This window comes from Belonocnema kinseyi, chromosome 3 (genome assembly GCF_010883055.1).
Source record: "Belonocnema kinseyi isolate 2016_QV_RU_SX_M_011 chromosome 3, B_treatae_v1, whole genome shotgun sequence".
NCBI classification, from domain to species: domain Eukaryota; kingdom Metazoa; phylum Arthropoda; class Insecta; order Hymenoptera; family Cynipidae; genus Belonocnema; species Belonocnema kinseyi.
Window position 1 is genome coordinate 152808279 of NC_046659.1, and position 19578 is coordinate 152827856.

Here is a 19578-nt window from a genome sequence, read left to right on the forward strand (position 1 = left end):
TTTTATTTACAAAAAAATTTCTGAGGTTCAAAAAAACATTCAGTGAACTGAAAAACTGTGGTCGGTAATATAGGTATTTAGCTGTGTCACATGCCCTTAAAACATTTTTAAAGTTCAAACTTCAAAGATAAAAATGCAAAATCACCACTCCGAGTACTTTAATATGCAGCTTAGTTTTTATTAGATGAAATGAATTTTTTCAAATTGAATGGACCCTGGAAATTCTTTGCTTATGAGAAAACGATCGGTAATTTTGTTCTTTGGTCAAAACGGCCGCCCTGAATTAAATTTGTTTCAATCCGACCTTCAGAAATCGAACACTCAAGAATCAAATCTATAAAAAGGTATTTTTTTAATCAGGGCATACCGTGACAGAGAACGCGGGGGTGACAGACGAGGTGGTGGAGGACGAGGAGGTGGTGGCGGTAGATTCGGCAATCGTGACGGTGGCGAAGGTGGAGGAGCCGGCGGAAGAAGATTCGGTGGCGGCGGCGGAGGTGGTGGTGGCGGTAGAGGCGGTGGAATGGGAAATCGAGGAGACGGAGGTTTTGGCAACAAAAATAGTCAACATGGTTACAATTTGCGCAAGCCGCGATGGGATATGAGTACCTTGGAACCATTCAGCAAATCCTTCTACAATCCACACCCGAATGTCGTGAATCGGACTGTGAACTCGGTGGAGGCCTACCGATCTGACAAAGAGGTCACCGTCAAAGGCTCCAACATTCCCAGTCCCAACATTTACTTTGAGGAGGGCGGTTTTCCCGACTACGTGCTCAGTGAAATTCGCCGACAAGGATTCGACGCACCGACCGCTATTCAAGCTCAGGGTTGGCCCATCGCCCTCTCCGGCCGGGACATGGTTGGCATCGCACAAACGGGATCTGGAAAGACCTTGGCCTACATTCTTCCAGCGATTGTCCACATTAACAATCAGCCTCGTCTGCAGAGAAACGACGGACCGATTGCACTTGTCCTGGCACCAACGAGAGGTCAGTTGTCAATTATTTTATAATGCAATTCTCTTTTTTTTTTTTTTGTCACCCTCAAGTTTGATGATGAGTCTTCTAAAACATGTAAAAGCGTGAATTTGCATACTCTTGCACTGTTTTGACCGGGAATATTTATCGTTTTTATTTGAAGTATCAACTGTTTGGTTCAACATTCATTTATTTTTCGGAAAATTCGTTGTTTTGGTTGAAAATTCAAATATTTTGTTTGAAATTTTTTGTTTAAGGTAAAAATTTAACTTCCATTTTTTGATGAAAATTCATCTCATTTTTTTTTTTTTTAATTAATCTTGGTTGAAAATGTAAGTTTTTTTGTTGAATATATGTTTATTTGTTGGTGTTTTCATTAAAAATTTATCCCTTTGGTTGAAAATTTATTTTTCAATTTAAAAACTCATATTTTTGGTTAAAATTGTAACTTTTTTGTTGTTGAATATATGTTTAATGTTTTCATTAAAAATTATTTTTTTTAACCAGAAAGTTTAACTATTCCATTTTTGGTTAAAAATATATCCTTTTGGTTGAAAACTCAACTATTTGATTTAACATTAATTTATTTGCCTGAAAATTCGTTATTTTAGTTGTAAATTCTTTAATTAAAAATTGTACTATTTTGTTTGAAATTTTTTTGGAAAGTGAACATATCACTATTCCTGCTTTAATGAAAATTCATATTATTTTTTTGTTGTTGTAAAAAAATTAACCTTGGTTGAAAATTTCATTTTTAAACTGGTTTATCCATTTATTTATTTTTTTAAATTAATTTTTTATGTGAATGTTTAGCTATTCCATTTTTGGTTACAAATGTTTCGCTTGAGTTGAAAATTCCACTATTTGGTTCAACATTAATTTATGTGCCTGGAAATTTATTATTTTGGTTGAAAATTGCACGATTTTGTTTGAATTTTTTTTTGTAAGTGAAAATATAACTTCCATTTTTTGTTGAAAATCCAACTTTTTATTGTTAAAAATTGAAGTACGTTGTTAAAATTCTTGTTGTTTGGTAAAAATTCATCTTTTTTTTGGTGAAAAAAAATTAATCATTGATTGAAAATTTCGTTTTCAAATTTAAAATAAACAGCTCTGATTGCAAATTTAACTTTTTCGGTTAAATATCCGTTTATTTTATATTCTTTTTATTAAAAATTAATTATTCAATTAAAAATTAATTCAATTCGATTTTTTCGGAAAAATAAACGTTCTTGGCTGGAAATTACTTTTTTATGTCGGAAATTGATCTTTTTAGTTAAAAAAATAATAACTTTTTTTGTTAAAAAACCATATTTTTGGGTTGAAAATTCATCGTTTTGGAAAGCATAAAATTTCTATTAACCAGGACATTTTTTGAGTCGAAAATGCATTTATTTTGTTGGAAATTCATCATTTTGTTCGAAAATTGAACTATTTTATTAAAAATTTACTGATTTTTTAAGTGAAAATATAACTTCCCGTTTGGTTAAAACCCCATCTTTTTTGTTAAAAATTCAAATAATTTTTTGAAAATTCTTTTTTTTTGTAGAAAGTTCTTTGATTTAAATTTCAATTCAATTATTCCAGTTGAAGATTCATCATGGTTTACAATTATGTGTTGTTCTTTTTATTAAAATTTAATTTTTCAACTAAAAATATAACTTCTATTTTTGGTGGAAATTTTATCGTTTTATTTCGTCTTTAAACTTTTTCGAGGAAATTATTCTTTTTTTGAAAATTCATTTATTTGGTTGAAGATTCATCATTTTGACTGAAAATCCGTCTTTTTTTTGTTGAAAATTCATGTATTTTGATGAACATTGATCTTTTTTGATCAAATTAATCTTCTTGGTTGAAATTGTTTGTTTTTTTTTTTTTTTAATTGGAAATTCAACTTTTTTGTAAAAAATTAGTTTTCTGACTGTGAAATTCAACAATTTTGTTGGAAATTAACTTTTTGTTAAAAATTAATATTTTGGGGTTGAAAATTAAAGTTTTTAACTTGTAAATTCAATCTTTTGGATGAAATTGTTTTTGTTTTTTTTTTTCTATTAAATGAGACATCTTGGTTGAAAAATTATTTTTTAGTTAAAAATTCAATAGTTTTAGTTGAAAATCATATCTTTGCGTTAAAAATTCAACTTTTTTGTAGAAAATTAGTTTTTTGGCTATAAAATTCAACAATTTTGTTGGAAATGGCCTTTTTTTTTTGAAAAATTAATATTTTGGGATTGAAAATTCAACTGTTTTAACTTCAAAGCTCAACATGTTGGAAGAATTTTTTTTTCTTTTTTAACTGAGACATCTTTCTGGGTTGAAAATTAAATTATTTTTTTGAAGACGTTTTTGTATGAAAATCCATCTTTTTTGATAAAAAAAATTAATTTTTGTTAGTTGAGAAATTATGTTTTTTGTTGAAAATACAATTATTGCAGAAAGTTAGTTTTTCCGGAAGTGAAATTCAACATTTTTGTTAAAAACTAATATTTTAGGATTGAAAATTCAACTGTTTTGACTTCAAAGTTTAACATTTTGGAAGAAAATTTTTTCCTTTGTTAACTGAGACATCTTTATGGGTTGATAATTCAACTATTTTGTTGAAAGTGCTCTTTTTTTATAAAAATTTATGTTTTTTGAGAAATAAATTAATATTTTTGATTGAAAATAACTTTTTGTTAGTTGAATAGTTATTTTAATTAAAAATTCCACTATTATAGTTCCAAATTCATATCTTTGGGTTAAAAATTGAACATTTGTAGGAAATAGTTTTTTGGCTGTAAGATTCAACCAATTTTGTTGACAATGGGCTTTTTTTTCTTAAAAATTTGATATTTTGGGGTTGAAAATTCAACTTTTTTTTTTAGAAAATTTCTATTTTTGGCTTGAAAATCCAACATTTTGTAAGAATGATTTTTTTTCTTTAACTGAGACACGTTTCTTATTGAACATTAAACTTTTGTTCAAAATTTATCTTTTTGGGTTTTAAGATTATTTCGAATTAAAATTAAAAGAACTAAAATTATTTCAAATTATGTCGCCAGTGAGGTTTAGCGATGGAAAATTGATTTTTTAAAAAATATTATTTCTAAACAAATGCCCAGTGTGGATATTTAATGCGTGTGAAACAAAAGATAAAGCATTTTCTTTTGTTTTGCATGTATTAATAAAATGCTCTTTTGTTTTACATGTATTAAAGAAACAATTTTTGATTACAAAATTAATGGAAAATAAATAATAATAAAATATCACGAACAAACATCATTGGCGACATTATTGAGGAAAATTAAAAGAAAAAAAAAAGGATTTTTGTCTACCTTTAAATGTACACACTGGGCATTTGTTTATAAAATTAATCAAAAATATCGGATGACAAATTTTTATAATTGACTATTATTTTTTTTAAATGTAACTAAGTAATTTTAACGCCAAAATTTACTTTGCAAACGAAGAATCCATATTTTTTCAAAATTGAATGCTGAATTTTGTATTTAAAAAAAAATGGGTTAAGAAATGCAAGTTATTTTTTGCCTCGTTTTTTTATTCAATCCCACTGTGCGCTGTGATCGCTGGATGCTAAACAATGAATAAAATAATAACGATTTTCAATTGTTTTAATTTCGTTAGAACTCGCACAGCAGATTCAGCAAGTGGCGGCAGACTTTGGCACCTCGTCACAGGTGAGAAACACATGTATATTCGGAGGCGCGCCGAAAGGACCACAAGCACGAGACCTGGAGCGCGGTGTGGAAATTTGCATCGCAACACCCGGTCGATTGATCGACTTCCTCGAGCGGGGCACCACGAATCTCCGTCGTTGCACTTATCTCGTGCTGGACGAGGCCGACCGCATGCTCGACATGGGCTTCGAGCCTCAAATTCGCAAAATCATCGAACAGATTCGCCCCGACAGACAGACACTTATGTGGTCGGCGACCTGGCCAAAGGAGGTGCGAAATCTCGCCGAAGAATTCCTCACGGACTACATTCAGATTAATGTCGGTTCCCTCACCCTTTCCGCCAATCACAATATTCTCCAGATCGTTGATGTTTGCGAGGAGTACGAGAAGGAGGGAAAACTGATGAAGTTGTTGGAGGAAATCTCGAATGAGCCAGAGAACAAGACAATTATCTTTGTCGAGACCAAGAGGAAAGTCGACGACATTACGAGAGCGATTAATAGGTGTGGATGGCAGGCAATCGGCATTCATGGAGACAAGAGTCAACAGGAACGAGACTACGTTTTAAATCGTAAGTTTTTTTTTTTGCTTATGTCTTTTTTTTTTCTTTCAATTTTTATTTGATTTGTCCCCACCATATCTACCGTTTGGGTGTCACAAAACAGAAGGTGCCTGATTACCACTATAAGCTCGTGTGTAAGCCGAAAATGCACAACTCGAACTTCGGTTTTCTGCTGTACGATGATTGCCGATCTGAAAGCTTCGGTGGTCTTACATTTATATCTCGATCCCAATTTGAAAGAAATTGAAGAAATTGGCGATTTTAATGTTTCGCAGGGTTCTTAATAATTTCATGCATGCGGCGATTTTGAAGTTATGTACATTTTTTTCAGGTGTATATTGGAAATGGCTAAATTGCGATACGCCACCTGGTGACTAAAATTCGAACTAGAAAGAATAGGCACGATTTTAAAGATGCATCTTAATTTGTGCATAAAAGTGTTTTAACCATCTTTTTGTTAAGTTGAAAGTATTTATTGGATGATAAAAATAAGTCTTTATCGGAAACAAAGTGTTTTACATGGAATTTACATGTTATACAGTGGAAAACCAAACTTTTTGACAGAAGTATTTTTCTAACAAAAAAACAATTATGGTTCGCTTTTTTGTGATTTTCAAAATATTATAAACTTAAGTAGACTTATTTTGAAGCAAAAATGTACTCAATATAAATTTTTATTAATTTATACATCAAATATTTACTATTTAAAAATCTGATGTAAACGTTAGGTTAGAATTCGTATTCAAATTCCAGTAATCTATTATTCGTATTCTTGGTATAATATGGATAACATTTTTTGTTACATACATTAATTAAAGTTTATTTAGGCTTACAATGCATTGAAGATCACATGAAATAATTGTATTTTCTTTTAAAAATATTTCACAAAAATGTGTTTTTTCACTGTATAAGATGGAAATTCTATCTAAAACTATTTGTTTTTGATGAATATTTGTTTTTAGTATTCTACAATTGTTTTATACTTTACAAAACAATCGTAAAAACACTTTTATGCAAAAATTAAAATACATATTTAAAATTGTACCTACTCTTTCTAGTTCCATTTTTCGGCACCATGTGGCGAAATGGTAGACCACCATTCCCAGTAGTATGAATATTATTACTATTATATATATTATTAATGTTGATATTAAAGCAATATTAATTAATAGTTGACTAACTTTTAACACAAATAGTTAAACTTTCAACTAAAACAATTAGTTTTTTGCAAAAAAGAATGAATTTTGAGTAAAGCTCATAAATTTAAAAAAAATTTAATAGTTTTCAACAAAATAGTTGAATTTTCATCCAAAACGCTGAATTGTATACTAAAAAAAGGTATTTTTAATCAAATGCATGAATTTTGCACACAAAAAATGTATTTTGCTCCAAGACTAATTGTCTATAAAAAAATGAATGCTTAACCATAGTTAAATTTTCGACAAAAAAGATTAATTTTCTACCTAGAATAACGAGTATTCAATAAAATACCAAAATTTTCAACTAAAAAAGATCACTTTTCAATGAAACAATTTAGTTAAATTTGCAGTTAAAAAACATTACTTTTTAACCAAAAACAAAATTACTTTTCTACAAAATAGTTAAATATTCAGAAAACAAATTTTTTCATCTAAATTGATGAATCATCAGCCAAAAAAAAACTAAATTTTTAACAAAGTAGTTCCACTTTAAACCAGAAAACATGAGAAAAATTGTTAAAATTCTTTGAAATTGCTTTAAATGATTGAAACTAATTGAAACTTGCTTGGAATGTTTTAAAATATACTAAAAATTTTTTATCCTTTAAAATCTCTTGAAGCTTTTTAAAGCTCTTAAAAATCCCTTGAAATTTTAAAGATGCCCTGAAATATTTCAAATCCTTTAAAATCTTTGACTAAATTATTTAAATCATTTGAAAATTCCTTGAAATCTATAAAATATTTCGAAACCTTCAAAATGTTTTGAAACACTTTGACATCTTTTAAAGATTTCTACAGTACTTTGGAATTTTTAAAAATAACCCTTCTAAAAATTTTTTAATTCTTTGAATTTCCTTTAAGTTATGAAAATAAATTGAAGATTCCTTGACATCTTTTAAAACCTCCTCAAATATTAAAATTAAAATCCTTTCAAATCTGTTGAAATCTCTAGAAATTGTTTAAAGCTCTTGAAAATATCTTGAAATTTCAATAATTGAGTATGAGATTTAAAGGATTTGAAATATTTTAGGGCATTTTAAAAATTGCAATGAATTTTTAAGAGCTTTGGAAAAATTCCAGAGATTTTAAAGGATTTAAAAGTTTTAAGGATATTTTAAAACATTTCAAATCATTTTAACGATTTTTCTCATGTTTTCTGGTTGAAAGTGGAACTACTTTGTTAAAAATGTAGTATTTTTGGCTTGGTGATTCATCAATTTAGTTGAAAAAATTTGTTTTCTCTAATAGTATCCATATATCCATATTATATTTCTCCAATTTCTTTCAAATTGGGATCGAGATATAAATCGAAGATGACCGAAGTTTTCCGACGCTTTCAGATTAGCAATCATAGTGCAGCAGTAAAAAGTATGCCCATTACTGGGACAATAATAAATATCGTTGAGTATCTTTTATATTTCAACATAAATTATAAAAGTAAAAACATATTATTTTTCAAGTTCTTTTAAATTTGTTACCACTATTTATTTTTATCCTACCAAGTTATACATTTAGTAAAACAATAGTCAAAAGTATTCCTCAAAATTTGTGAATAACTGCTATAAAATTTGCCATTTTTTTTTTTGCATTTCAAAACTTTCCGCATAACTTTAACAGCATTGTATTTATGAAATTTCCTACACTAAACGAAAAGGTAATGTTTTTGCACATTTTTAATACGTTTAAGCAATCAATAAAAATTCAATCAAATAAAAATTGGTAAGTATTTTCATTTTTCGTTTGGAATTTATTTTTAAAAAAATATAGAAATTCATTTAAAACTTTTCATCTCCTGAAAAATTTTGTTTAAATTGTTATATTTAAAATTCGTTTAAATCTTCTTTTAAATAAAAAAAAGAAGAAAAACCTATTGCTTCTTCTTTGATGGATTTCCATAGTTCTAAGTATGTGCAATTTTTGAAAATTAAATTCTTTAACTGACAGAAATCAAAAAATCATTTAAAATTATTTGAAAAACTTTTTATATATGTATAAATATAAAGAGATTCTTTCTTCTTTTCTACATGTAAAAAATAATGTTTAATCTTTTCCCTATTTTTCCCATTTTTAGAGAGAAAAAAACTACTTTATTTTTCTTTTTTTTAACTCCTTTTGCGCTGTGCTCTCTGATAATGTCCTATTCTCTTGTATTCTTCAAAATTCGATGCAGTTTTATGGAAATAAATAGAATGACAAGGATTTTTTTCCAATTCATTCGAATTCTTATGAATTTAACCTGAATTTGTTAAAATTCACTTCGAATTCTTATAAATTTAATTGAATTCTATTTAATTCATTCGAAAAATGACATGAAATTTTGTACACAAAAAAAACCGGGAATGTAATTTAGTTACCGGGTTGAAAGTTGAACTCTTTTTAAAAATTCATTTTTTGGTTGAAAATTAATTATTTTAATTGAAAATTCGTGTCTTTCCTGGAGAATTAATTATTTTAACGCAAACTTTAGCTGTTCATTTTTTTGTTGACTTTTTATCTTCTTTAGTACAACATTCATCTTTGGTTGAAAATTCAATTATTCCCATTAAAGTATGAACTATTTCAGTTAAAGATTAATGTTTTTAGTTTAAAAATTTAATTACATACTTTGTTGAAAGTTACTCTTGTGAGTTATTTGGTTTAAAATAGTTTGCTTTTTTGTTGAATATTAATTTTTTAAACTAAAAATAGTTGAATATTCAATCATTTTAGTTGAGGGTTTTTTTTTTGTTGGCACTTAATTATTTAATGGGAAAACTTCGCTGTTTATTTGTTAGTTGCAATTTTTCATCTTTTGGTTGGAAATTTAATTATTATTCCAGTTAAAGATGAACTTTTTAGCTTAAAAATTTAATTCCTTGATTTTAAGTTACTGTTTTGTTAAAAATTTATTATTTTAACTGACAATTTAGCTGTTTATTTTTTATTTAACATTTTTTCTTTTTTAGTACAAAATTCATCTTATTTTGTGGAAATTTTTTCTTCTTTTTTTTTTGCAGAAAATTAATCATTTTGGTTAAAAATGTATTTATTTTGGTTGGAAATTGTATTGTTTCAGTTAAAAAATTTAATCATTCGGTTGAAAATTACTCTTGTTAAAAAAATTAATTTTTTGGTTGAAAATTAATCTTTTTTCGTTGGAAATTCAATTATTTCAGTTAAAGATTCAACTATACCAGTTGATGATTCGTCATTTTAGTTTAAAATTCAATTATCTGCTTGAAAGTTACACTTTTGTTAAAAATTTATTTTTATTTTTTTTTTGTTATAGGTTCATCATTTTAATCGAAAATTTGTCTCTAGTTGAAAGTTTAACTAAGTTGTTGAAAATAGTTTTTTTGTTAATTATTTAAACCGAAAATTTAGCTGTTCTTTTTTTAAGTTAAAATTTTTTTTTAGTTCAAAATTCATCTATTTTGTGGAAATTTGTGTTTTTTTTTTCTTTGCCATTTATTGAATCCTCTTGGTTGAAAATTCATCTTTTTTATTAGAAATACAATTATTCTTCCAGTTAAAGATTAATATTTTTAGTTTAAAATGTTAATTATTTGGTTGTGTGTTATGTTTTTGTTAAAAAAATCATTTTTTGGTTGAAAATTCATCTTTTGTTAAAAATTTAACTATTGCGTTGAAAACAGTTTGTTTTTTTGTTTTGCTGAAAATTAATTTTTTAGAACTGAAAGTTTAATTATACCAGTTTCAAAACTGTCATATTGTCTCTTAAACTTACTGGGATTTTTCTCAGGATTATGTAATATTGCTAAATCTTCTTTGAAATTGTTTAAAATTCTTTTCATTTTACCCTTGGATTTTTTTAAATTGAAATTTATTTGAAATTTTTGATCTCTTGAAACCTGTCAAAATTCTTTAAAAGTTACTAAAGCTTATTCACCAAATTTTCAAATATCTACATTTCGTTTAGATTTTTTTTTATTTTTCAATTCTTTTAAACCTTCTTTTAAATAAAAAGAGAAGAAAAAAGAAACAAATTTCTTTTTCGTGAATGAATTTCCATCGATCTAAGTATATCCAGTTTTTGAAAAATAAGAAATCATTTAAAATGATTTATAAGTCCTTTTTTATGTAAAAAAACAGTCTCTTTCTTCTTTTCTATATGTAAAGAATAACGTTTAATCCTTTCTCTATTTTTCCCATTTTTAGTAAAAAAAAAAACAACTATTTTTCCTTTTTTTGAACTCCTTTTGCGCTGTGCTTCCTGATAATGTCCTATTTTATTGCATTCTTAAAAATTAGCTGCAGTTTTACAGAAATCAATAAAATATCAAGGATTTTTTGCATTTGAATTTGGAATTCTTATGAATTTATTCAAATTCACTTGGAATTCTTATAAATTTTATTAAATTCTCTTGAATTCAGTCGAAAAATGGCCAGCAATTTTGTACGCCTGTAAAAAACCGGGAATTTAATTTAGTTACCGGGATTTTCTCTCGAATAAACTAATCTACAATTTAAAAGTGGGTAGACTTATATTATTAATGCAAAATGAATCACTTTTATACAATTTTAGGCTGTTTGAGTTATTATAAAGAAAGATTAATGAAATATTTTCTTTTCAGAATTCCGAAGTAGCAGATCTGCTATTTTAGTAGCGACTGACGTTGCAGCGCGGGGTTTAGGTGAGAGTTTTCGTTTAAAGTTTAATGCACATTACGATGTAAGGGTCAGGCTGCGATGGTTATTAACTTTATTTACATAATCGCGAAGTTGATGATTAAAAATAGTTGAAAAATGTGGCAACGGACGACGGCATGTGCCAGACTGATTGAGGACTCGTGTTCCAACAGCGTGAATTCAATTCAGCGATCGGATCAAGTCCGGAGTGAAATTTTTTTTCTCTCTCTCTCTTATTTAGCAGATTTATTGGAGTTGTTGACGAGGTTATCCTAGACCTAGAGGAACGAATTGTGTCTCTAATTTGTCTTTCCAGTTACATTATCCTATCGTAGGTGGATTCCAGATAACTTTTTGTTGTTTTTTTTTTTTGTTTTTTCCATTCACTTTTCCAATTTCATGACAAAGTTTTGCTTTTGTGGTGGAAAAGTAATCTGGAATATTTCAGCCAAGCATAGAACTAGTAAGTTAAGTAGAGGTAAGACTATTGTAAGAGAGGCTGAGGGTGTCTACTCATCAAAAAAATTGGGAATTGTCGGGGAATTTTTTAATTTATGGAAAAAACCTTGAAAATCGCAGAGAAATTTTTTTTTAACCGGGGAATTCTTTCGAGGGTGTGCTTAAATTTTTATGTACGATTAAATAAGGTTTTTTTTTCATTTGTAATAGTTGCTTTATATTGGATTTAACTGTTTGGTTGAAATTTATGTGGGAAATTCTTCTTTTGTTTAAAAATTCAGGATTGAAAAATCTATCTTGAGTTAAATTCTTATTTTTGGATAAATTCAACTGTTTTTTTATTTAAAATTTTCGTTGTTTGAAAATGATTTTTTTTTCTTGTAAATTAATGTATTCATCTAAAATGTATTTGTTTTTGTGGTTCAAAATTAACTTTTTTAACTGAAAATGTAACTATTTCAATTGTTGTTATCTGATAATTGATATTTTATATTATAAAATTAATCTATTTGGTGGAAATTTAATCTTTTGCTTTATTTAAAACAAACAAAAATTAATTACTTGGTTGAAAGTTACTCTTTTGTTAAAAGTGCATTTTTTGGTTAAATTTTAATTGAAAGTTCGTCTCTGGTTAAAATGTAACTAGTTGGTTTTTTTGTTGACATTTTTTTTTAATTGAAAGTTTTAACTATACCAGTTGAATATTTCATAATTTTTGTTGAAAGCTTATTTATTTTTTGTGAATACTTAATTTTTTCAAGGGATACTTTAGCTTTTTATTTTTCATTCGAAATTTTTTCTCTTTTCTTCAGTACAAAATTCATCTATTTTGTGAACATTTCGACTTTTTGCATGAAAATGAATCTTCTTGGTTGAAAATTATTCTTTTTGCTTGTAAATTCAAAGATTTTAGTTAAAAATTCAACTGTTCTAGTTGATGATTTGTCGTTTTAGATTAAAATTCAATTATTTGGTCGAAATGTACTCTTTTGCTATAAAATTAATTTTTCTGTTGTTAAAGATTCATAATTTTAATAGAAAATTGATCATTTTGTTTTAAATTAATTAATTTAAGTGAAAATTTAGCTGTTAATTTTTTAGTTAACATTTTCTCTTTTTAGTACAAAATTTATCTTATTTTGTGGAAATCTCTTTTTTTTCAGTAAATGATTCCTTTTGGTAAAAAATTCATTAATTTTTGTTGGAAATTTGATTATTCGAGGTAAAGAGTCAACAATTCTAGTTAAAGATTAATCTTTTTAGTTTAAAAAATTTAATTATTCGGTTGAAAGTGACTCTTTTGTTTAAAAAAATGGGTTTTTTGGTTGAATTTTAATTGAAAATTTTGTCTCTGGTTAAAAATTGAACTATTTGTTTTTTTTTTTACGGAAAGTATAACTATACCAGTTGAATATTTCATAATTTTAGTTTAAAATTTAATCATTTGGTTGCAAGTTACTCTTTTGATAAAAATTTATTTTTTGTTGGAGATTATCATTTTAATTTAAAATTTATCTTTAGTTAAGAATGTAACTATTTTGTGGAAATATTTTTTTTAGTTTAGCGGAAAATTAATTTTTTTAACTAAAAGTATAACTATACCAGTTGAATATACCATAATTTTAATTGATAGTTTTTTTTTATTTTTTTTTTTTAGATACTTAATTATTTTAACAGAAAAATTAGTTGTTCATTTGTCAGTTGAAATTTTATCTCTTTGACTATAAATTCAAGTATTCCAATTGAATATTTAAAATTTTAGTTTAAAGTTTATCACTTTGATCGAAAATAAAAAATTTTTACTGAAAATTAAATTATTTAATTTTTGGTTGAAACTTCATTCTTTTGATTTGAAAATTCATGCATTTGATTGAAAATTCATCTTTTTTTTTTATTAGAAAAATCAAGCCAATTTTTTATTGGTTGAAAATTAATAATTTTGTTTAAAAATTCAATTATTTCCGATGATGATTTCATCGTGTTAGGGGAAAATTGAAAGTTTTTTTTAAATAATCGTTTTTAAATTTTTTTAAATAAAAAATTCATCTAACTATTCCAGTTGAATATAGCAACATTTTAGTTGAAAAGTGAACTATTTTATAAAAAATTTGTCTTTTTCGTAAGAAAATTAATCTTCTTGATTGGAAATTCAACTTTTCTGATTTTTTACGAATTATTTCCCTCTTCCCGTTTTTAAATAATATTCGTTTAATTGTTCCATTTTTCGTAAAAAATTTATAGTTTTTAGTTGAAAATTCCACTATTCCAATTAAATATTAATAATTTTAGTAGAAAAATGGTCTTTTTGGGGAAAGAATTAAATCTGCTTGATTGAAAGTTCAACTATTCCAGTTAAAGATTTATGATATTATTGGAAAAATAATTTTTATTTGTTTAAAAATTATTTTTTTGATGTAAAACTCAACTACTCGGTTGGAAGTAGAACTTTCTTATGAAAAAAGCCTTGTTTGTTGTTGAAAATTAAACTAATAAAATTAAAGATTCACAATTTTAATTGAATATTCATCTTATTGTTTGAAAAATAATTTTATCAAATTAAAAATTGATTTAATCCAGTTGTAAATTTCATAATTCTAGTTGAAAGTTGAACTAGTTTGTGGAAATTGGTCTTTTTCGTAAGAAAATTAATCTTTTTGATTGAAAATTCATCTTTTTGATATGCAATTCCTGTTTGAGATTCAACATGGTTGAACTTTTCATTTTTGGTATAAAATTAATGTATGTTTTTAAAGAGTATTTGTTTAATTATTCCATTTTTAGTTTTAAATTTATATTTTTCAATTGAAAATTCAACAATTTGGTTGAAAATTTTTATTTTTTGGGAGAAAATTAATCTTTTTGGTTTAAAATTTATCTTATAGCTTGAAAAATATTTTGGAAATTCAACTATTCCAGTTAAAGATTCAGCATGATTGAACATTTAATTTTTTTTTTTTAATTGATGGATCATGTTGAAAAATCGTCTTTTGCTAGACAATTCATCCTTCGGCAGCAAATTCCTTTTTTTTGTTTGTTTAAAATCGAACTATTTGGTTAAAAAGTACATCTATCTCGTTGAAAATGCAATTTTTTTAAAACATTAATTTTGCACAAATGAAAAAAAAAAACATTGGTTAATAAACTCGCGAATTTGTAAACATATCGATGGGTTTTTAAAAATACAAGAAGATACTTTAATGGCTCTGTGCTATGAAAAATGATAGCTGGGGGAAAAAAAGCGGAAATTGTCAGGGAATTCTGTTCTCTTTCCAGACTTTGATTAGACACCCTGGAGGTAATTTTGTTAATTAATACATATGAATGATCTGATCAAGCAGTCTGGTAGTAACGTGCTGTTCTATGTGTTTTCAGAGGCACATGCGACGGAGTTTTATCAATGATAACAACTCTTAAAGAGCTTGCTTTGGAAATAAATAAATAAAATGGGGCGTGACTGCTGCTGGTCTCCGCCCCCACGCAACAAGCTAATCTAGCGCTGTGCCTCTCGGCCTGCCGTGCCACTCAAAATAATCAATAATATGTACGTACACCTCTCACGCTGAACCGGCGACGGTCCAAAGTATGGAAGTAATAAATATATTGTTAGGGCATCCACCTTTATGAGATGGCCGCAACCTGGAATTACTAAAACCTTTAGCTCGGCTAGTGTTAATCCGAGGCATCAAGCTTCTTCCTGCAATGCTCATCAGCTCATTCTAAAGCCAAACAAAACAAAAAGAAAAGCAAATAGAAAAAACAAACAAAAAAAGTAGGCTAGACCTCTTATCATTATTCTAATAGAGACTTTTATGATGATAATAATGATAATAATGATAATAGTGATGATGGTGATGGTGATGATGATGTGATAATAGATAATTGTGAAATTGAGATTGCAAAAACAGTGGTCTTGATGCCGAGCGTTTGACGACAGATGTTTAGAGGCTGTAATGGGTATGGTAACCAGTGCTCCAACCTCAGGAAAGCAAAAGGAACAGATTTTCAATGATCAGCCACAGATCGATCGATCGTCCATACTTTGGTGCGGGAGAGAAGGGTGTTTGTGAGTCAGTCACTCTAAGACTAAATCTGGTGGAGCTCGCTTTTTAACTCTTGAGCGAGACTCCCTTGACAACCATCTGAGCTCTGATTCCTCTACATTTTCAAAAATGTATTTACATTTCCAGTCTTTTCACTGAAACAGGTAATTAAACCAATAAAAGAAACTTGCTCTTTGTGGTCAACTTGTCACGAGGAAAGGGATTGTCCATTAACTGTCTTACCAATTTGAGGAGGGGGAGATGATCGAGAAAAAAAACGGCGGTTGGTATAACAGGTTGGGGAGGATTATAAATTTTTTTAAAGTTTGCGAGTTTTACCAAATCTTGACCTCTTCCCTTTTTATAAAAAGAGTATCTGTTTTTTTTTTCTCCTGTTTTCAAGAATTTTTTTTTATTTAAAAGTTATCTTTTTTTAGATAAAAATTCCACTTTTTATTTAAAATTGATCTTCCTCAGTTAAAGATTCTTTTATTCTGTTCATCTCTGGCTGAAAAGTGGTCCTTTTTTAGTTAAAAATTTGCCAGTTCAAGATTCATCATTTTAGCTGACCATTTATCTGTTTGGTTACAAATTCAAGTTTTTCAATTTAAGATTTAAAATTTGAGTGGAAAATTCATTACTTTATTCGAAAATAATTTTTTTATTGAAAATTAAATTATTCAATGTTTGGTTGAAACTTGATCCTTTTTTATTTGAAAATGCATGTATTTTATTTAATTTTTTTTTTTTTTATTTGAAATTCAACTAATTCCGTTGAATATTTAATAATTTTAATTGAAAATTTATTTCTTTGGTTGAAAATCTTTTTTTTCCAACTGTTAGTTAAACTATATAATTTTCTGTTGAAAGTAGATATTTTTAGTAGAAAATTCAATGCATTGGTTGAAAATTAATATGTTCTGGTCGAAAATTCAACAACTTGGTTGAAAGTTGTACTATTTTGTTGAAAATTCGTTTCTTTTTTAGCTGAAAATTAACTTGTTTTCAACTTAAAATGTAATTACTACATAAGTAGTTGAAAAGTTATCTTTTTTAGTTAAAAATTCCACTGTTTGGTTAAAATTGATCTTTAGTTTAAAATTCATGTATTCTGTTCATCTCTTGAGTGAAAATTGGTCTTTTTGTATTAAAAAAAAATCGTTCTTTTTTGGTAGAAACATAATATTAGTCATATTCAAGATTTATCATTTTGGTTGAAAATTCATCACTTTGTTAAAAAAATTTGTTTACTAAAAATTAAATTATTCAATTTTTGGTTGAAAGTTGATTCTTTTTATTTGAAAATGCATCTATTTTATTGAAAATTCATATTTTTTTGGTAGAAAAAAAAATCCACTTTTTCATTGGTTGAAAATTAATTATTTTGATTAAAAATTCAATTATTTCCGTTGATGATTTCATCGTGTTAAGTTTTAAATTAAAAATTCAACAAACTAATCCAGTTGAATATTCTAAGGTTTTAGTTGAAAATGCATCTCTCTGTTTGAAAATTAAGTTTTTTTTTTTACTAAAAATTTAAATATTGAATTTTTGGTTAAAAAGTAATATTTAATAAATTTATAGAAAGTTTGCGATTTTTACGAAATATTTTCCTCTTCCCGTTTTTAAAGAATATTTGTTTAATTATTCCATTTTTATTAAATAAATTTACTTTTTTTAGTTGAAAATTCAACTATTTGGTTGAAAATTAATTATTTTTGGGGAAAAATTAATCTTCTTGGTTGAAAATTCAGCTATTACAGTTAAAGATTAATAATTTTAGTTGAAAAATTCACAATTTTAATTGAAAATTCATCTTATTGTTTGCATAATAATGTTTTTAAATTAAGAATTGATATAATAAAGTTGTAAATTTAATCATTTTAGTTGAAAATTCATCTCTTTGATTGAAAATAACTTTTTAAAACAAAAATTTAAGTTGACAATTTTTGGTTGAAAATGTATCTTTTCTCGATGAAAATTTGTCTATTTCGTTGAAATTTAACTAAAAATTCAAGTAACTATTCCACTTTGCTTTCAAAATGTGAGTTTTTTAATTTAAAATTATAACGTTACGAACTGTTTTTTAAGAATAATCTGGCTTTCTCTTGTTTTCAAGAAATTTCCTTTTTTTCTCGATTTTTCGTTTAAATTTTTATTATTGTTAAAATTCTATTTGATTAAAAAATTGAATTTTTTGTTGAAAATAAAACTAGTTTGCTAAAGATGTACCTTTTTGATTGAAGATTCATCACTTTGGTGGAAAATTGAGCTATTTTGTTGAAAATTCGTTTCTTTTTTGGCTGAAAATTAACTTGTTTTCAACTGAAAATATAACAATTATATTTTTAGTTAAAAATTCACCTATTTTTTTAAATTAAAAAAAAAAATTTTAGATGAAAGTTCATGAATTATGTTGAAAAATCATCGTTTTGTTAAAAAATTTTATTCGTATCAAAACTACGTTAAAATGTTTTTTAGTTAAAATATTATCAATTACACTTTTCCGTTTAGAATGCATCTTTTTTCCCTTTCGTCTTTTTATTTATTTTAATAGTTATAAAATTAGTTGTCTTTTTTGTTGTTAAAAATTAATTTTTTTAATTGCAAATTTAACTTTTCCCTTTTTGGTTGAAAATTTACATTTTGTTGTTGTTAAAATTCAACTATTTTCCTAGACAATTCAACTTTTTGAATAAAAATTAAACCATATTGGTAAAAAATTTAACTGTTTGCTGTTAGGTGGAAAATATAACTGTATTGTAAAAAATGCATATATTTTGTTAATAATTCGTCTTTTTGGGTAAAAAAATAATTTTTTTCTTTTGTAATTTATCTTATTGGCTGTGATTTTAAATATTTTAATAAACAGTCGTTTTTTTTTTGTTTAATTCAAGAGTTAAAAAATTCGTTTTTTTTTTTTAAATAAATCTTTTTAATTTAAAATGTAGCTTTACCATTTTTATTTGAAAACTTTTTTTTTTACTTTCAACTATTTTTGTAGAAAAGTTCAACTATTCGGTTTTCATTGAAAAATTCAATTTATTTATGGAAAAAGTTTTTTAAAAATTATTTGGTATAAAATTCAAGTATATGGGTACAAATTAAACTATTTCAACAATCAACTACTTGATTAAAAGTTCACTTTTTTTTTAATCTCATAGTGCCTGGTGGAAAATTCAACCTTTTTTTGTGTGAAAAATTCATTTTTGTAGGTTTAAAATTGAACTACTGTGTTGATTGATCTTCTTGTTTTTTTAGTCAAAAATGTTACCGCCTTGTTGAAAATTCGTTCTCTTAAATTGAAAATTCATACATAAAATAAGAAATTAAATATTTCGCGAAAAATTAATCTTTTTTGTTTGAGAACTGAATTATGCTTTTTTAAAAATGCAACTATTTTGTTAAGAAATTAATTATTCAGTTGAAAATTCAACTACATTTTCTTTTAAACCTTTGTGGGAGGAGGATGAGGGAGGGGGGATAAATATGCCAAAATTGGTAACATACTTTATGGATGATCCCAGAGTGTTTAATGCAAATTAGAATTGCTGCAAATATGAAAAATTAAGTTTAAAATAACAAAATAGGATTGTTTATTTATTGTTGAGTGATGTTCTGCAGTTGATAATCCTTTTTGTATGACACTTAGAGAAAAAAAAATTGTATGATGAGCACCTTTGCTTGCTTGATATTTGCTTTGTAAGTTTTCTAACACATAAGTTTAAAGTTGATTGAAACCACAAAGAAACAAGTAGTGTTTTTTCTCCGCGTAACGCAAGTTTTTGTGTAGATGTTGAAGACGTAAAATTTGTTATAAACTTGGACTACCCGTCCAACTCGGAAGACTATGTCCACCGGATTGGGAGAACTGGTCGCTCACAGCGAACCGGCACTGCCTATGCTTTCTTCACACCTGGAAACGCCCACAAGGCAAACGACCTGATTCAGGTCCTTGAGGAAGCTAAACAAGTGGTTAATCCCAAGTTGTACGAATTGGCGAGAAATCCAGGAGTTTACAAACGTGAGTTC

At 26.6% G+C, this 19578-nt stretch overlaps 1 protein-coding gene across 2 annotated transcripts in view; it reads left to right on the forward strand.

Moving 5' to 3' along the window:
- The window catches only part of LOC117168868 (ATP-dependent RNA helicase dbp2-like), a 36354-nt gene that overhangs the window by 5983 nt on the left and 10793 nt on the right, over positions 1 to 19578 (forward strand). The window contains exons 2-6 of one of the 2 annotated variants that reach the window (XM_033354751.1): positions 361 to 480; positions 517 to 992; positions 4605 to 5228; positions 10993 to 11052; positions 19340 to 19570. In XM_033354751.1, coding sequence (XP_033210642.1) covers positions 361 to 480; positions 517 to 992; positions 4605 to 5228; positions 10993 to 11052; positions 19340 to 19570 — 1511 coding nt within the window. Of the gene's footprint in view, positions 1 to 360; positions 993 to 4604; positions 5229 to 10992; positions 11053 to 19339; positions 19571 to 19578 lie in introns of both variants that reach the window. The other variant, XM_033354750.1, reaches the window with a different exon arrangement.